At 37.0% G+C, this 19472-nt stretch overlaps 1 protein-coding gene across 1 annotated transcript; it reads left to right on the forward strand.

Annotated features, from left to right (window-relative positions):
• The first annotated feature begins 6604 nt into the window (after positions 1-6604).
• LOC148658260 (olfactory receptor 52K2-like) lies at positions 6605-8221 on the forward strand. The gene has a single exon (XM_088641921.1). It carries the CDS (start codon positions 6903-6905, stop codon positions 7836-7838), a length of 936 nt encoding a protein of 311 aa, XP_088498047.1. The 5' UTR covers positions 6605-6902; the 3' UTR covers positions 7839-8221.
• The last annotated feature ends 11251 nt before the right edge of the window (positions 8222-19472 follow it).

Genomic DNA, 19472 nt, shown 5'->3' on the forward strand with positions numbered 1-19472 from the left:
AATTATTAGACTGAGCAGCAACACATACAAAAGATTTCACACCACTTTAAAAAAATAATGATAAATTAGCATAGACAGTACTGAGGTGTTTCGCTGCCAAACTGTTGAAGTTTCATTGACTTTCTTTTAAGTCACATTTGCCACTGGCTTTCAGTTTTCAAATAAATTGTTACTTTGCACAAGACATTGAAACATAAACAGATTCAGAACCAGCAATTCCTTTGTAGCTGTTATTACAATAATACGTTGTGGATTGGAGGATGGAAATAGGATGTGCATGAATGTTAACTGTGATTCATCATAGTTATTGAGGGTGTACAATAGTACAATATGTTTCAATGAAAGACCTGACAAGTTAATGAGTGATAACAGTGCACAGTCACTTCTGGTCCTCCCAAATGGGGTTTGCCTGTCCATTTCAAAACGAGCAATTTCTTCCACTTCAGATGTTCTGTTGTAGGTTTTCATATCCGTTCTCCTCCAGAATGTGCTGATACAATGCCAAATTTATGGTTTTGTCAAAAATATCAAGCCATATGGGTCCTGAGGCAACAAAACAGCCTCAAACTATGATACTCCCTCCGGTCAGGATGTTTGACGGTCAGGATGAGGTTCTTTTTTGGAAGGCAGTCTTTGGTTTTTACCACACAAAAAATTCCACATTTTAGCAAAAGGTTTAGCTTTTGAATTGTCTCGCCAGAGAGCATTCTTCAGAAGTCTTGTAGATCCAGTTTGTCTAGATGAGCTTTTGTGAACAGAAGAATGAATGCAATGTTCTTTTTAGAGAGCTCTGGTTTGTTTCTTGATATCAATATAATATATACTGATGGAAAACAGAAATGCAACACCTCCTCCTCCACACACTGGCCCTCTCGTCTGTGTGGAACAGGCTGAAGAGTGACTCATCCGTGAAGAGGGCCTGAAGCCACTACTGACAAGTCCATCGCAGTCTCTGTCTGGCCCAAGCCAGTTGGGTGTGACGTCAAAGAGGTATGAGCAGAGGGCCTCTGACAGGTCGTCTTGCTCTAAGGCCAGCAGCATGGAGCCCCACTGTCCTGTCACTGATGCGGTCACTGATGTGTCTGCCGGCACTTTCAGCCGCAGTACGGGTGGCAGATCTGAAACGATCTCTCAGATGATGTCTTGGTCCTGCTCTGGTGTGCTTAACCGAGGGTAATCAGATCTTAGATGGTTATCTGTCCTGCCAGTCTGCTGAAACCTTCTCTGCAGTTGGGACACAGTGGAGGGGCTTACTCCATAGTGTCTGGCAATGTTGGCACATGACGTGCCTGCCTGCAGGATGCCAATGACCCTTTCCCTTCCTTCTGGTGTCATTTGACGCATTATGAATGAACAGAAAGCTTACTTAGTGTGGCTTTTTTCTTGCAGTGACCTACGCTTTGAATTAAGGTCTTTTTAAAGGTGACCTGATCAGGCATTGTTCCACCTGGACCATTGGGTAAAAGTGCACCTAACGAGCTTTCTTTTGATTGGCAAGTTGCAATGCCTCACTGCTCAAGCTTTATCGCTGGTCAGAGGACTTAAACAAATTGACAACTTTTTGTGAAAGTACATAAGCTATAACTATAGTATTCTCATTCCAAGATGTTGCATTTATTTTTTCCATCAGTATATACTGTATAAGATATAATTCCTGTTCAGTCTATCCTGATGACTGAACAAGAGATGTCAGTGCAGCCTGCCGATCCTCCGATACTACTGTGGTGTTCTTTGTGACTTCCTGCATGATTTTCTGGGTTGGACTTGTGATGATTTTGTCACAACTGGTCTTGGGCAGACTTTCCATGGATTGAATATTTTACATGTGCAAAAATTATCTGCCTGGCTGAGGTAGGATGGAACCCTGGATGTTTAGAAATGGTTTTATAACACTTTCCATGCTAATGAGCATCAGATATACTTTTTCTTAGATCTTATGATATCTTTTTTTGATTTTGGTATGATGTTTTCACTAACCTATTTATGCAGCCATTTAAAGTGCATGAAGTGTCATGAAGCATACCACAACAGCTGTCATGGTATGCTGAAAGCTACCACATAACGCCTTTTTTCTTCAAATAATCTTATGCAGGACTACACTACTTAGTAAAACTGCCAAGTGAAGCAATGACTCTAAAATGTATCGCAGGGCATGTACAGTAAATGTCACAGAATTCTTATTTTAAAAATACAAATTAAATGTTTTTTTTCATCCATTAGTGCTTTTCTGCACTAAACATACTATACAGTAACAAAAACATATTTTTTTAATTACAGTATACAGAATTATTGTTCTTTTCAGGTTTAATACACAGTATATTTTGTCTTAATGTTAATTTAAGTAAACAGCCTCACTGAGTGTATTAGGAACATCTACTGGGAGAATGTCATATATTAAACTGAAAAGTACATACCTGTACTGTATTTTTATTAAACGTCTTCTGTCTTCCTGGCCTAGCAGTACTTTTATTGACAAATAGTTTTGTTTCTCATTACATCTGAAAGTAGCATCAAAAAGAAAATAAACATCAAATAGCTGGCTTTATGTCATAAAGGTTTTTGCTTCTTCATGCATGAAGGATTATACAAAAGTACAGCCCAATGCAACCACCAAGGCATAAGAGACTCTATGCAGTGTTACATCAGAAAAGCTAAGCAGAAATAGGCGTTATGTGAGAAAATGTTCAACAAGTTAGTTGAAGCCAAATGATTATAAAACCCATAAATATATGAACTACTAAGAAGGAACATGGGTAGAAAAAATATATATTTTATATCTAATTATAGTAATATACATGGTGTCATTACAAAATAGGATTTATAAGACAATATACATGTAAAAACCCCAACTGTGATTTCTGTTTAAGGGTATCTTTGAATTTCTATAATCTCTGAGCATCCTGGAGATTGTTGGTCTGGAGGTTCATTCATGCTATTACTTTATTACTTATTATTAATATTATTTTAATATTTAAAATATTTATACACCATTATATAATATAAAATAATGTTGTATACGTACAATTAATACACATTTTAATACAGAATACATATTATTTATTATATATTTATTATTAGAGAAAGAGTCTTTATTATGCCCTAGGGACAATTTATGAGACGTATACCTTACGCATTGGTGGAGAATTGAACCTGGACCTCTTGCGTGAAAGGGAAAAATTCTACCTCTGAACCGCTAATGCATCACACTGATTTGGCTTTATGGGACTTTTCCAAAACAACCACAGAAAGATACTGAGTTAACAATTTTGATTTTCAGGAAATATTCATGAAGAATGTGGAATACTGTTGTGTATCTTATTTTTTACAGATACCACTACAAGCTACTGTATATACATATATTTATATTAATAAATTCATATTATTAATGGCATTCAGAGATGGTATTATTCTTAGGTTATTTTTATTTTCAGTTACAATTTCCCCTTCATTTCATGATTCTATATTATTATTCCATGTGAAAGTAGATTTTAAAAAGTAGTAAAACAAATGAAATAATGTTACTGTTTCACTAACATTTAACACACAATAAGTGCCACCTATCGATCTTCCTTGGCCAGTGAAAAGTTTGGCTTGCTGACTCATAGTGCTCTATAGTACGGCAAGCTTGCTGCAGACTTGCTTTTGATGTACATTATGAATGGCTCCATCCATATATAGTGAAGGTGAAACTCATAAACTTTCCTACCATTATATAGGATAGGGCTTCCCAAACTCAGTACATTTCTACCCAATTTTACCCATAAATTTGACTACCTGATTCATATTCCATCTCCAAAAACATATAAACACTTTCAGTTAAGAAATAAAGGGGTTTTGAGTATACAACAGCATCACAGTAAGAAATTGTAATTCTGATTATCACATTGTGAGGGTGGGGGGTCACAAACATTTTCCTCAGCACTGTAACTTCAAGTAGGAAAACCCTATTTTCGCCATGGCCATGTGGATCTCTGAGTGGATGTAAGAAAGGCCTCTAAGAGAATGGTGCATGCATCAAACAAGGCTTCTGTTTTGCTTGGTGGCATGGTAGCTGCTCATGTGATGCATATTGTTTTTTAATTTTTTTAAGCCAGTACAGCAGCTTAAATTTATTTCACAAGGAGAAACTGGACATTCCTATTTGAGACCAAAATGTATTTGAGGAGATCTGAAAATCCATGGCAAATTGGAATATTTCTGAAAAGGACACAGCTGGGTTTCTTTGCTTCTATCTAAGGTGGTTTTCCGATTTGGTTTAAAAAAAAAAAGGACAAACAAAAATAATATATGGCCTGAAATACATGAAACCAGTAGTATATTTTTCTATTTCATTCTGTCTTTTTTTCTCTTTTCTTCTTTGTTGATTTGGAGCACAGTCCACGAATAGATGTATAATGCATGAGACAAATGTGAGACAAGTAGCATAATTTTGTCTTTTCTATGTTCATTCATTTTCCTTTTCCTTCTTTGTCTGGAGCACTGTCAATATACAGTACATACAACATACAGAATGAATACATCACAAATGCGAGAAGAGGTATGTGCAAGACATATATTGTGAAAGTCTGTACTGATGGTAATTAGTTGAGTGGAATTATGTTCATTGTTATTCCTCCCAAATTTCATTTAAGATTTTCCATATTGTAGGTCATAATCAATTGGGAAATGTCAGTAAGAGAATAGAGCAGTATTCCGGTATGAGTATTTGCAATGCTTTCAACAAAACTATCAATTTCCGTGTGCCACCAGAAAAGGAATTATGAAAGCTCCTATAGGTGCAATGAAGCTTACAGTACATGACGTTGTGTTGAGGAGAAACAGCATCTGTTTCAGAATCTTAAACAACCAATCTTAATATGAATTACAAAATTGTAATAAACAAGCATAATCCAATGACTATGCTTATGTATCATGAAGTTAAATATATTGGCAATAAAAAGGATCTAAAGTGAAAATCATTTAGGTGTCATGTTTCTTAAGCTCTTTATTTCAACAAATGTCAATATTAGTCAGCTGGTGATATGACCAAGAACAAACAGAGTGCTAGTTCTCTCAGTACAATGGATGCATCTGGCTGTAAAACAGCAAAAAAAAAACACTATGAAAGAAGAGCATAGGTGTGACATTTGACTCGACAGGGGTGGCTACTGACGTGTTGATGGCATAGAATTAAAAAGGAGACATCTGTGTCTCTAGTTCTGTAGCTCATTTGAGTGACCACATAGATGGAACTGATAAAACTGGCATTGTGAGCAAATACTGTAGAAAGAAAAAAAAATAATCTGCTTTGATCAGAGTAAGCAAACAGAACAGAAACCAAAAAACAGCCAGGAGAGTTCACTGCTGACCAATAGTATGCTGTGCTGTTTATGAACACACCTACATCATTCTCATTATGCTTTTGGGGATTTTGTGGGTGGTTCCTCTAGGGCTGCCCTTGAGTAAAATAAAATATAGCTTCTGAGCTATGGAAAGCCATTCACACATTAATAAAGAAATTAACCTGGACCTAGAGCTGAAATCAAAATCATTTCATTACAAATGTATGTAACTATATTACTTATAGACTTCCTATATTAAAACTTTTACTTTCCACCATAAAGTATCACAAATGTAAGTAACTGTTTAATTCTTTGTAGATTAAATTTTTGTGTAGATTTGTAGATTAAATTTTACTGTACATTTGATCTAAAAAAATAATCTTTGGCAGTAACCAACATTAATTGTAGGTATCTTGACATATTTCTTTGATTTCTTGTTACTGTTTGTATTGATGCAAAAATTATCACACAGGTCTTAATGTTGTTTAGAGAGAAGCCTTTGCTATTTAAAAGCTTTCCAGGAAAGAAATACCCCAGTCATATTTTTTTTAAGCAAATTAGATTTTAAAATCAGAACAAACCAAACAACAAAAGGGAAAAGATAAAAATGTGAAAAAATAGTTTAAAATGTACTGTAGTTGTTCTTCATATTTAAAGATTATTTCTACAATTGCGCTGCATTAACCATAGACTGTATCAACTATTAATATATCAGGCGAGACAATTACTGTATATGCAATAATAAGTCTTTTAATTACTGTATTTTACTAAATCTGTGCTGGCATGGTTGCAATTCATGTAGAGTTTACCTTTTTTTGTTCTTCTAATTCTGGAACTTTACATTTGGAACATTCTAAGGAATACAATATGGTAAATTACAGTAGATGGCCATATTAATTCAAACAATTTGTAGAAAACTAAAGATTCATTTAAAGTTGAATCCTGTCTGTTTGATATTTTCCTTGGCAGTCTAGAAATACTGCTCCAGAAATGTGCTAAAATAATCACACTGGTTGAAATCTCCAGATGTCTTCTGCTTGTAGCTCTGGAAACGTACCAGAGAAAAGGTAGAACGTTGTCATATATTTTTAAGCATTTCAGCCACAAACATGTTCTAGTATTTTGTTATTTCAGTTCCCATTCACCAAACTCATAACAAAACAATTATAACATAATAACATAATTGTTTTAACTAATATAAGTGTTTTAGTTATATAATAATTTGGTTATATTCCAATAAAGGAATAAATAATTTACAAATGTCACATGGAAAAGTAAAACTGCAGAGCATGTATGGTATCTCACTTTTTAGAATGGATAAAAACTAAGCACTCAGTCTATTTTCTTTTCCAGAAAAGCTTCACTTTCAACTTAATCTTCAATTGTTTTAATTAAAAAAAAACATTCTCTATTTTACTTAGTCTAAACAGATATTTGGAAAGAAAATTGCTTGCAGTTCTGCAAATCATTCAAGTCTATGTTATTATGGATTTATTAACATTTTATAAACCTTATGCAAATTGTAATCTCTGCCTTTCCTTTTCAGGCTTCCCGTAGGCACCACTTTTAAAATTTACCCTCATGAATAACTCTTCTGATGTCACCTCTCTTCTTTCACTGGAAAGCTTTAACATTCCCTCTGGATGGGTCTACCCTGCATTCATTTTGGGAATGTTCAGTTATTGTATTATTCTTTTCTGTAATCTAATAATCCTTCTTACAATTGGTATGGAGAAACAGTTACACGAACCAATGTATCTACTTCTTTTCAATCTCCCCATCAATGATCTAATTGGAGCCACTGCCTTATTTCCTGCTTTAATTAAAGAAATTTTACTTGATTCAAGGTCAATAAGTTATACAGCCTGTGTCATACAGGCTTTCTTTGTCCACATTTATGCAGTGGGCTCTGTGGTGATACTGACAGCAATGGCATATGATAGATATTTAGCCATATGCTTTCCTTTAAGGTACCATGCAATTATGACTAATACCCGTTTAATGAAAATTATTATTCTGATTTGGATAGCTAATATCACAATGATAGTTGTGCTTTTTCTTATGGTTCTGCGGTTACCACGATGTCGGTCCTTGATTTCTAACCTTTATTGTGATAATTTTTCTCTTATGAGACTAGTCTGTACAGATACAAGCACAAATAACATTTATGGGCTCTTTATAACATTTTCTTTACAGGCGTTATCTATAAGTGTTGTTATTTATACATACCTCCAGATACTTTTCACGTGTTTGAATAACAAACTGTCTGACGCAAAGGGTAAAGCCATTCAGACTTGTGGTACTCATTTAGTAAGCTTCGTTATTTTGGAAGTTACTGGTGTTCTTCCTATACTTGCATATCGTATTGAGGGATTTTCACCTCATGCAAAGAAAATATTGTCAGTGTTTGTCTTAATATTTCCCCCGACACTAAATCCAATAATATATGGCCTCAGAACAAAGGAGATCAGAAGCAAAATACCACTGGTTTTTATTAGACAAATGACACTAATCTAGACTTCTTGAACTCAGCAGCAACGTAGAAATATAACACAAATCATCCAAAAAGTATAGTGTTTCAGCATGAGGCAACACTAAGGTGTTTCATTACCAATTTCTTTGACTTTCTTTGAAGTCATTGCTGCCAATAGAAGAGTTTGCATTTTCAAAATAAATTGTTAGTTTGCACAGGACATTGAATCATAAAGAGATTCTAAAGCAACATTAATTTGTAGTTATTATTGTAGTGGACGTCTGAGGGGAGTAGGAAAAATATGGTGTATTTGTTGTTGTGACTGAACAAGCACTGCTGTGGTGAGTGTGAGAATATTTGAGCAGGAATGCTAACTGTGTGTACAGTACTTAATCATAGTTATTGAAGGTTTTGGTGCACAGACCAATCAAAGACAAAATGATGAGGGGTTACAATGTTGAGAAAAAGTTTGTGAACCTTTTGAGATAGTCCTTATTAAAATGGAATTTTGTCTTTATGAAAATCTTAATAAAAATGATTATTTTATTAAAACACATAAAAAGTTGTGATTATTTTAATAACAGAATGATCCAACAGTAAATATTAATTGTCGATAAGTATGTGAACCCTGAGATTTAATAACTGATGTCACTTCCTTCTCATTTCAGGACTATTGAGCTATTCTTCCTTAGTACTTTATATGTACCACATTTGAGAATTTACCAGCATGAACACCTTGTTTCAGCTTTTGCCTTTCTGTTGTACTGTAGATCTCTTTGTACTGTATATTTAAGATCATTGTCTTTCATAATTGACTTTTGGTTCAGCTTCTCCTGACTAATGGATGGCCTGACATTTTGTAAAATTTGTTGGTATGATGCAGAATTCATGGTTCTGTCCGTGATGGCCTACAGTATGATGCAGGAAATCAGGTACCATGGTACCATAAAACTGGAACCATTCTGCTTGATGGTTGAGATAAGGTACTTGTGTTGGAAGGGAGAGTTTACTTTTCACCGTAAAAAAAAATTCTCATTTTGGCCAAAACATTAAATTTTTCCCTCATCTGTCCAGTGAACTATGTTCCACAAGTTTTGTGGTTCTAGAAGTCCAGGTGCTCTATGGCAAACTTGATTTTGTTTTTTTAATATTTTATTTTTACTTTTATTTCTTTCTCACTATCTGAGGACACCATTGCTCTTCATTCCTTTTCTGATGGTTGAGGCATAAACAATGACAGCTGTTGTGAAGGCAGGACTACTGGTCCTAGCTAGAGTAATCATGGTCTTCAATACTTAACATTTGTAGATTTGTAGATACCAAATCTTGTAGATACCATTATTTGCAGACAGATTCTTATCTGTCTGAGACTGGATGAATGGAGCCCCAAATGTTTTTTTCATATCCCTCTCCTGATTTATGTGTATCAACTAATGTTTTCTGATCCCTTTTGATCGTGGAAAAATGGGTTTCCACTAACGTGTATGGTTACAATGGTAATGTAATAGCAGGGAATGAAGAACAATAGGGAAGAATTGTGTTTTAAGCCACATTTTGCTGTGTGTTGACATTTAATTTCTCATTGACTTTTAAACATTCAAATAGCCAATTCCTTTTTTGAACTGAGACAAGTCACTGGCATTATATTTTAATAAACTGAACGAATCCTGTTTATAATAACTGTGTTGTTATGAGACAGTCCATTTTTATACATTTAATGTTGTGCCCAGACTACGAGTGGCTAATGTCTTGCTGTTGTCAGGGGCAATTACAATATTCATACGAGTTCTCAGCCTTCTCCTGACCCTGTCACGACTGTCCACAATCAGAATCCAACCATACGCTACTCTTACAAACGACCTGGCATTGTTCCCAATCAGACTCCAGCCCTTTCTAATTCCAACAAATGCCATTGCATTACCTAATCAACCAACCAGACCTTTCTTTAATCTCCGCACCCTCCACTTCCCTGATTACTTAAGCCCTCACCACCTTTACCTCAGTGCTCAGTATTGGTTTCCCCTTCTCGCTCTCGAGACTTCCTTGTGATGTACCTGATTCCTGAGCTACGAACTTATCTTTGACCATGGCCTTTGAACTACGATTTGGATAAGTACACTTGTATTTTCCTTCTAACTCTTCTAGCTCTTTCAATATCTATTAGTCACCGCATAGGGTCCTAAAATTCATCTGGCTTGTATCGTAACAACCCAGTGCAAATGAGATTGGGATGTGTCTCTGATAGACTGGCTGCCTTCCAATTAGTTTATTAGGCTGGCAGCTTTCTCAGCTAGATAAATGCACCGACACAGCTATCTGGGTGAATGTATCTGCACGATTTAGGTGCTTCAAACATCCTTTTCCCAATCATTATGGGAATAAGCAACGATCAAGAAGAGATTCACCTTCACTCTGGTAAGATACTGCCAGTCTTCCAAAGTCATAATCTGCCAGTCTCTGCCAGGCTAGAGAACAGAATCAGAAGCTATAAGAAGAACATTTGTAACCAGGACATTCTACAGAATTGGTGCCTAACCAGTCGATCACAATCGACTGCCAGTTAAAAAATAAATGGGCTATTTGACTATTTACTTTTGTGTATAGTCTAAAAATTCATTCAGATCTGTGCATGTAATGTCATACATTTTACTGCCCTTGTGTGTGTTTAACCCTTGTCGAATGGGTTGTAAAAGTCTCTTCCCTGAGTGCTGGCTGACACTGGGAAAAAAAGGCTACAGGAGCTCCGTAAATAGTGTTGTATGTGCTACCCAAGAACCTTCTCTTTGTTATTGCCACACAAACCCCACATTTGCTACAGTGCATGGTGGAGTAAAAAAGACTGAACGTGACAAATTCTCCAACAGTTTGATAAGTTTGATTGCCTATTTGATAGTTGTAGTGTTTGAGTGAAAATGATGAAGCAAAGAGACCGAAAACTTACTTTTACCACAAGGAATGGGAGCATGATTATTTTTTTGTATTTTTTTCCATTCAAATCTGCAGTGCTAGCGTCTACGCAAAAATGGGAAATATAGAATAACATTTCAAAACTGCACACAAAACATATGATGTGGGCTTTCCCGCTAAAAGTAAATTACAGAAAAGCATTGAAAAGCAGAAAAGCAGTCGGTTTTCACGAGGCCTAACACAAGATGGAAAGCATCAATCCTCGCATCATTCCGTGTGAGCTACTGTACGTCCTGGCTAAACACCCAAAAGTCATTCAGGGATAGAGTGATAAAGAAAGCGTTTGCTGAAGCTGCTGACTTGCTGTTTGGAGATTTGAAAAACAAACATTTTTGGCAAGGTTCAGACAGCTGTTGCCTGAAATCAAAGAGTTTCTCAAGTTGTCTAAACATGGTGAATATGCCCAATTAGAGGATGACCAGTGGCTTCTGGATTTAGCATTCCTCACAGACTTGACTGAACTGCTGAATGAGCTAAATGTCGAGCTGCAGGGACAAAATAAAAATGTCATCAGCAGTGTCTCAAGTAAACTTTTCAGTGCCTAGGTCACATTAAGGCAGGATATTATTTTTTTTAAATGGGGAACATTATTTGTTCACTGTAGCATGAGTCACTTGCTTTAATTTGCTGTCATTTTAGTGACGGGTATCGTTTTTGCACTAATGTGCCCTCAGTCTGTTTTTCCTATATCAGAGCTTCAAATTCTCACTTGTAGATCGCACTGGACTGGCAAATGAAAAAAGTAGATCTTATGTTAAAAACGCTTGGGCACCCCTGTCCTACAGTATGTCTGCAGCCAGATTGGAAGGGTTCAAAGATGTTATTTGCAATAAGATGGGTGTTTAATTGAATTGTAACAGCAGAATTATAAAATTCAAACATTTTGGCAAGAAAGGTAAGTTGGATATAAGGGGAAATTTGAAAATACTCTGAGACCACAAATATATCAGTAGTCCAGTCAAATTCTAATAATGATGAAGTATAAAGGGGTAGCATTCTTAATACCATGACTTTAACCGACATGACACTTCCCCCCTCACCGATAAAGGATGACCTGAGGACAAAATAGAGCAATGGTGAAGTTGGGGTGATGACAGAGCTGCTAGAAAAGATACGCCCAGCACTGTGTGCAGGGATGTGGAAGTGCAAGATTAGAATTCTACCTCCTCTCATACTTCTGATTAAATAAACACCATTTATGGTAGAATATGCCAGTAAGTATGACAATGCCATTGGCATTGGTTGGTATTACAGTATAATGCTATTTCACCCTGCAAGATATACTGTACACAGATACAAGCACACAGAGACAATTAAGGACACCAGTAAACCTATCCAAAATGTCTTTGGAAGGTGGGAGAAAACCAGAGCACTTTGAGGAAACACACATGAAAACAGGGATAACAGGCACACAGAAGATGTCCTGAATCGAACCCAGAACCCAGAAGTGTGAGAAAGCAGAGAATTCAAAGATAAACTGTACATGGATATATTGGAAAGTATAGATGAAGTATCATTTTAAGCATTGTTTGTGTGCTTCATTATGCAGTATACATACTCGTCAAATGAGGAATCACTATTTTTTTATATCACAGCTCCAGTACTTTCACATTTTAGTTGATCATCTGCACCTGCCTCCAACCCTGCCCCTCCTTATTTAAGGTGGGCGTTCTCGCTACTCCCAGCTCTGCATTGGAAGACAGACGCCTGGAGGCTCGCCTACCACCAAGTCGCTCTACATCCGCAGCTTGAGGGCATAGGCCTCCTATTGGAGTCCTGACCCAGCTGAGGCCGGGGCTCAGAGTGCCTGGTCCCGTCGTCCCATTTTTTATTCCCTCTCCCTGCACTGGGTCCCTTTCTGGTTTTTAACTGTGTCTTGTTTTCGTCTTGTCTGGATTTCCTGGTTTTGGACTCTTGGACTTCGCCCCGGATTTCCCCCCTGGACTCCCTTGGACTTGTTTGCCATGGTCACGCCCCCCGAGCACCAGTCCACCATTGTCACGCCCCCCCGTTTGTCAACCTGCCCTGATCCTCATCTCTTCCCTGTTGTCCTTTTCCATCTTCTTCGGGATTATGCCGTCTGCATAGGGTCCAGAACTACAGTATGCATTGTAACAGTAATGTACCTATAAATATTCTTATGTTCACAAAAAAGCTGAGTAAAAAATGTATATCGGAGATCAGTCGTTTAGATAGCAAAATAAACTCCCTTGTGCTACAGCCCTAATCTACGGTAAATTGGTTTTACTATGTATTATTTCAGCACGGTGGTATTGCAGTGTCATTTTTAGTCCACTCATGCCATTTTTAAAGTGCTAATTTGTAAAGTCCTGAATGCAACGCTAAGACAAAATAATTTCTGTCAGTTTTTTTGTTCACAGTTTATACTACCATTTTAAAATAAGAGTTTTAAAGGATATGTATTTTTCCCATTTAATTTAACTTGAAGAGACACATAATTTAAATTTCTCAGTTTGAAAAGGGTACAAAGTTGGTAAACACCTCCTCCACACTCTGGCCCTCCCGTCTGCATGGAACAGGCTTAAGAGTGACTCATCCATGTAAAGGACCTGATGCCACTGCCGACGAGTCCATCGCAGCCTCTGTAAGGCCCAAGCCAGTCGCATGTGACGTCTAGGAGGTATGAGCACAGGGCTTCTGACAGGTCGCCTTGCTCTAGGGCCAGCAGCACGGAGCCTCACTGTCCTGTCACTAATGCAAGCATTGTGTCTGCCGGCAGTTTCAACAGAAACTGTGGCAGAGCTGACAAGATCTCTCAGATGGACCAGTCTGATGTGTCGGTCCTGCTCTGGTGTGGTCACTCAAGGGCAATCAGATCTTGGACAGTCATCTGTCCTGCCAGTCTGCTGCAACATTCCGTGCAGTCGGGACACGGTGGAGTGGCTTACTCCATAGTGTCGGGCAACACAGGCACATGACATGACATGACATGACATGACATGACATGCCTGCCTGCAGCATGGCAATGGTCCTCTCCCTTGATTCTGGTGACATTCGAGGCATTATGAAATGCACAGAAAACTGACTAAGTGTGGCCTTTTTCTTGCAGTGACCTAAGCTTGAGGCCTTTTTAAATGTGACCTGATCAGGCATTTTTCCACCTGGACCTCATAGGATAAAAGTGCTCCTAACGATTGGCAAGTTTCAATGCCTCACTGCACAAGCTGTATTGCTGGTCAGAGGGCTTAAAACAAATTGACAACTCTTTGTAAAAGTACATAAGCTATAATTATAGTATTCTCATTTCTATCAGTATATATTTAATTATAAGAGATAAGTCAGTGTAACACCATTAACTCCTTTTTCCCTATTGTTGTAGAAACTGAAAGCAAATATTTTGTCATTAATGACCACATACTATAGGAAATGTTATCCTCTGTGTTCAAATTAAATCCATTGTGTACTGCCTCACAGAAACATTCTCAGGAGTGTTCTTAGTGTTTGCAAATTATGTGTTGGTACAACTCCTTTATAGATATTTACTGTATAAATATCTGTAAATCATTCTCATAGACATATGGTTTAGTCCTCTAAGGATGTGATGTGTTGTCTTCATAAGAAATGAAATGAATCTGTTAAGCCTTAACAGGACTTTTTATCTACTAAGGCACCAAAATCTGGAATGAGTTTAAGGAAAACATAAACAGGAATAGGCAGAGATATATACTGTATATATGATCTCAAAAAGATAAAGAAAGTATTTCTTAATGTTACTTATTCTTCAAGAAGAAATGGGTTATTTGAGAATTAAATGAAATAATATTTTGTGTCATGTTTTAGGACTTTGTTTCCCTTGGCTCTGAGTTTGGATTCAGCTTTGTGCTGTGCTACCGTGTTTACCCAGCTGGAACCTCACGTCTTTCGAATTACACCCTAAACTGTTTTCCTGTACTACACATGCCTGTGCTGATCTTTGCTACGCTAGTCTGTCTTCATTGCTGGTTGTAAACACTGGGCTGCCCACATTTAGACTGCTGCTTGACTGTTTGCTGGTGTTTCTCTGCCTCCTCTTTTTACAAAGACAAACCAATACTTTTCTCCTGTAGGAACAGCAGACACATTATAGTTTGGTTTCATTCTTACTGAAACCCACACTTTTTTTCCCTCCTGTATTTATCTGTGAAAAGTCAATGGTGTAATCATAGCCGGCCCAGGGACGCCAAATATGTAAATGTAGTGGCTCTCTGAAGGCACCAGTTCTGTAGGGTTTGGGCATTTACTGGTACAATTATTAATTGTAGCAGTAAATCACAAAGTTGATTCTTTTGATGGCTTTAGAATCCAACCATGCGACATAACTCAAACAACCCACACACACAGGTACTAACACGAGGATACATTTATTAATACATAGAATATGCATGTAAACCTAACAGATCTTATCGAGAGGGTTATCAGAATACAAAAGGTATATATTCAGTCAGTTACAAAGTGTAACACATATCAAGAGGACATACGTTCAGTATATTATTCATTTAGACCATTTCGTAAATGAACTTGGTTATAACTTCTACATTAGATACTCAAAACAAGTACATAACTCTTAGGAATTAAATTGATATCAACTGGTTGGGATAGCAATTGAATTCTCGAGCTGTAATGCATTGAAGTTGAATACTCATTCAATCTTTGGGGATTCAGATCTCCTGCGGGCACAAAGAAACAGTTGCAGGCTGTTGCTGTCCAATCCGCGCTCTCTGGCTCGGTGCCAGGCTGTGCTGTGCGGCTTGTGACGGTGCGCTGCAGATGCTCACTGACCGGCTAGTTAGTGTTGGCTTTAACTAGCAAAGTTTGCGCACAGGAGAAAAGATGACTGTGGTTCCCAGCAAGTCAGGAAGAGGACCGGTTCGTTCCTGATGGAGAGCTACTTCTGAATAGTGATTCAGCTGTCCACAGTTCTGACCTGTTCACGAGGCCTGCTGCTGGTGCTAACCTCGGGTGGATCCTCTGGTTACTCTCTGGCAACCTCCGCTCTAGACTCTTAGAACAAAGGAAAGTTCTGGCACTCGGACACACTGGCCATTCCGTGGTTGTCCGGGCTGAGTCTCAGGATGGTCAGGAGGCACGCTGCGAGAATGTCCTGCCCTTGGGAGCCTTCTGCTCCTGGGCCGTCCTGCCCTGGAATTCTCCTTTGAATTCCCTTTAGAAAAGTCCACAGAATTCTCCTGAATCACTTCTGAATCTACTTGAATCTCTGTGTTGCCTGTTTTTACCTGGAGGAACTTCAGCTCGTTGATTGGCTGAAAGTTCCATGGGCATCAGAGTCCCGCGTGGGTTACTCGGCCCTACCAGTCCCTGATTGGTTGATCAAGGTGAGATATAAGTCGCTTACTCCTGACACTTAGGAATGCAGTCCAGATGTCCATCTGGCACTCCCTAGACAGATAGGCGCCAATGGATGACCATTGATCATGATAGCCAGGCTTAGCTAAGTGCATCCCCCTTTGGGAGCTGTCCCTTATCAGAGGAAACCTTAAATCAGCCTGCATGAATAGTTTCTCTGTGGCTGCACCACAGAGATGAACAGAGATGTGGCCTCTTTGGGAAAGCTCAGAACACTTAATTCTTTCTTATTAATAAGCCTCGCCGCTACAATGGTGAAAATTTAATTGCTGCTGTTACATATTAAAGTAAAATGGAAACATCTAGGAGTACCTTTCTTTTCTCATGAAAAAACAAAACATACAGTATTGTACTTGAAGTCTAGGTGTTTTGGATTGTTCACTCTTTAACAGCCTGCAAAACATATTGGCATAGCCTTTTAATTCTAATTTCTAATCCCATGATAATCCATCTCTTGTCAGACTAGTCTACTCTGATACAAGCGTAAATAACATAAATGGTCTTTTTATGATGACTGTGCTGCAAGATCTGGTTTTAGGCTCAGTCCTGTAAACATACAGCACACACAGATACTTTTAATCTAATAATAATTCCTTACATTTATATAGTGCTTTTCTGGGCACTCCACTCAATCCCTTTATAGTAATGGGGACTCCCCTCCTCCATCAACAATGTGACAGCTGTCATAGTGCGCCAGTATGCTCACCACACACCAGCCATCAGTGGGGAAGAGAACAGAAACCAATTCATAGACTGGGAATCTTTAACTACATTCTTGTGCATTTAGAGAGAGGCACCAGACTGCTTGGTCAAGGCACACAATGATGATTAGAAATCTTTAATAACACTTAATTCTAAGAGAAATAATAGGCTTTGTTGCTATACCTTAATATAAAATAAATGAGTTTCCATTTATCTGTGACCACCTCTTTACAGAAGGAGATTTACTCCTGTTTAGGGTCCATTTGTTTATTATGATGTACTGTATGTCCTTTCTCATTGGCCTGCTAAGGTGTTTGGTTGTCTTTAGATTATAAGGATAGAATTCTGATTTTCTGTGTCTGCAGAAGATAGGGCTCTGGAACTTACAGAACTTGGAAATATCCATCCATAGTGTAACCATGAATGTTGCGTATCATTGTGTGCTGTATACTTGTTTTATTTATTGGTAATAAGTACTGTATATGTTGGTCTAAATTTAGGCCTGGTATGCTGTGCCAAATAATAAAGGAACACATGTAACTCTTGGATATAACTGTTCTATTCTGTCGAAAAATTGCAGAATGGAAAGATTTTGGTAAAGGATTTCACCACGAGTTCTGCAAATGTTATTTATGGGAATCTCACTGGATTTTTAATTAAAAAGTGAGTTATATGCTAACAGCAATCATTTTAAGATATTAAAATATTTCTTAATGTTATTTATTGTTAATGCCTGATGTAAATATATCAAAATGAGTCCCCAAAAATGCCAACTTGTATATTCTGAAAGGAAACCCACATTTGTGTATAGAACTGCTCTTCTGTCATGCTGCCAGATCTGGCTTTGGCATACTAAAAATAATTGTGAATTACAAATCATAAATATGTGTTCAATGTGAATACAAAGTAGCTTCCTGGACTGGGCCATGAAATAAGAAGATTAGCATGCCATTTGGGCAGGGAGTTACTGACATGTGCTGAATGAAGATCATCAATAAGGAGGTATCCCTGGAGTTCTGAAGCTAACTGAGTGGTGATACAACTGAGGCAGCTGACAATGAATAACACAGCACAAACAAAAAGATATAATTAAAGCACACGGAACAATTGCCTCAAAAACAACAGATAACAGTTGATATATCCTTTAAGGACTGCACTCATGTTCCCTATGGCTCAGACTCATTCACTAAAATTCTGTGTCTGTGTTCCCTGTTGTCAATGTAACAAAAAGGAACTGTACTGATTTTGTGGATGAGAGTTCCTTTTTTCCTCATAGTTTTCAATAGTCTTAGGAGAGTTCATCATAGTGGATTTGCAGCATACTGTGATGTTTCTGTGTACACGTATCTAATTGTCATTATTATATTTTAATTTTGTGTCATTCCTCAAGGGTTGATCTTGAGTCAAATAAAATACAGCTGCAGAGTCCAGATGAACCGTTAGAGTGTTAAGTAAGAGATAAACCAGGACCTACTGTAGAACTAAAATGAAAACATGTAATCTCCAATGTAAGTAATCTAGTATATTACTCTTATATTTTCAATTTTATACTCATAGGTTATGCCAGTGATTTTTAGTAGAATCTCTATATTAATTTCTTTTGTCTTTTCTTATTTTTGTGCTTATATAAGAGATTATATACTGATTCACACAAGTACATGCCACTCCAGTAAACCACGCACAGACATTTGGAGAAGAGAGGCATATAAGAATTGTACAGGCTGCAAATAATCTCAGCTTTTTTTAACAAATGTTACATTATATCTTGAAAACAGAACATAACAGACTTCAAAAATCAAGATATAAAAATAGGGAAGTAGGCATTTGTTCATATTTTCATTTTTATGCTTCATTTACATTATTTTCGTATTATGGTTTTGGTCAGCTAAAAGGCTTTTTAATTTTTTACTTCAAGTTATTTTAAGATATTTCAATAGTTTACTATATTTCTACTTAGCATTTTATGACACAAAATAAAAACAAAATTGGAATGATGTACCTAAATCCTGTCAGTTTAATGCTTTTTTAAAGACTGGTAACATTTGCTCCGTGAAATATGTTAAAATAATCACACTGGTTGAAATCTACAGATGTCCACTACTTGTAAATCTGGGATATTAAGAGGAGTAAAGGTAAGGCTGTTAATAGTGTTTTTAAAGCACACTACTTCTGTTCTTTCTTTTTTAGGATATTTAATATCTGAATAACAATAAAACATTAAAATACCAGTTGTTACATCTTAAAGGAAGAATTACATTATGTGACACATACAAAAATGACAAATGTACAGTACATTTCTGACTTTTCATAATGGTTAAAAATGAAGTAAGTAGAGTTTTATTCTATATACAGTGGGGCATTATACATTCTTTCTAAAAATATATCACTTTCATCTTTTGTTGTAGCACACTGTGAGTACATACTGTAAATTGTAGTGAATAACCAAAGCATTCTCTACCTGATGTGTCTCATAGAGATGTTTGGAGAGAAGCTTTCACATTGTATAAGCCTTTTTATTTATTTGACTGTATATTGTATTGAAAATTATTTAATAAAGTGAATTTAATTTAATCATCATTTAATAAAATATGATTTCTTTTTAACTTTTCAGACTTCTGTAGGATCATCGTATAAAAACTACAACA

This window comes from Lepisosteus platostomus, chromosome 7 (genome assembly GCF_059453375.1).
Source record: "Lepisosteus platostomus isolate fLepPlt1 chromosome 7, fLepPlt1.hap1, whole genome shotgun sequence".
NCBI classification, from domain to species: domain Eukaryota; kingdom Metazoa; phylum Chordata; class Actinopteri; order Semionotiformes; family Lepisosteidae; genus Lepisosteus; species Lepisosteus platostomus.

Bases quoted from the DNA above. Each gene is read 5' to 3' on its own strand.
- LOC148658260 (XM_088641921.1), top strand. From the start codon at position 6,903: ATGAATAACTCTTCTGATGTCACCTCTCTTCTTTCACTGGAAAGCTTT.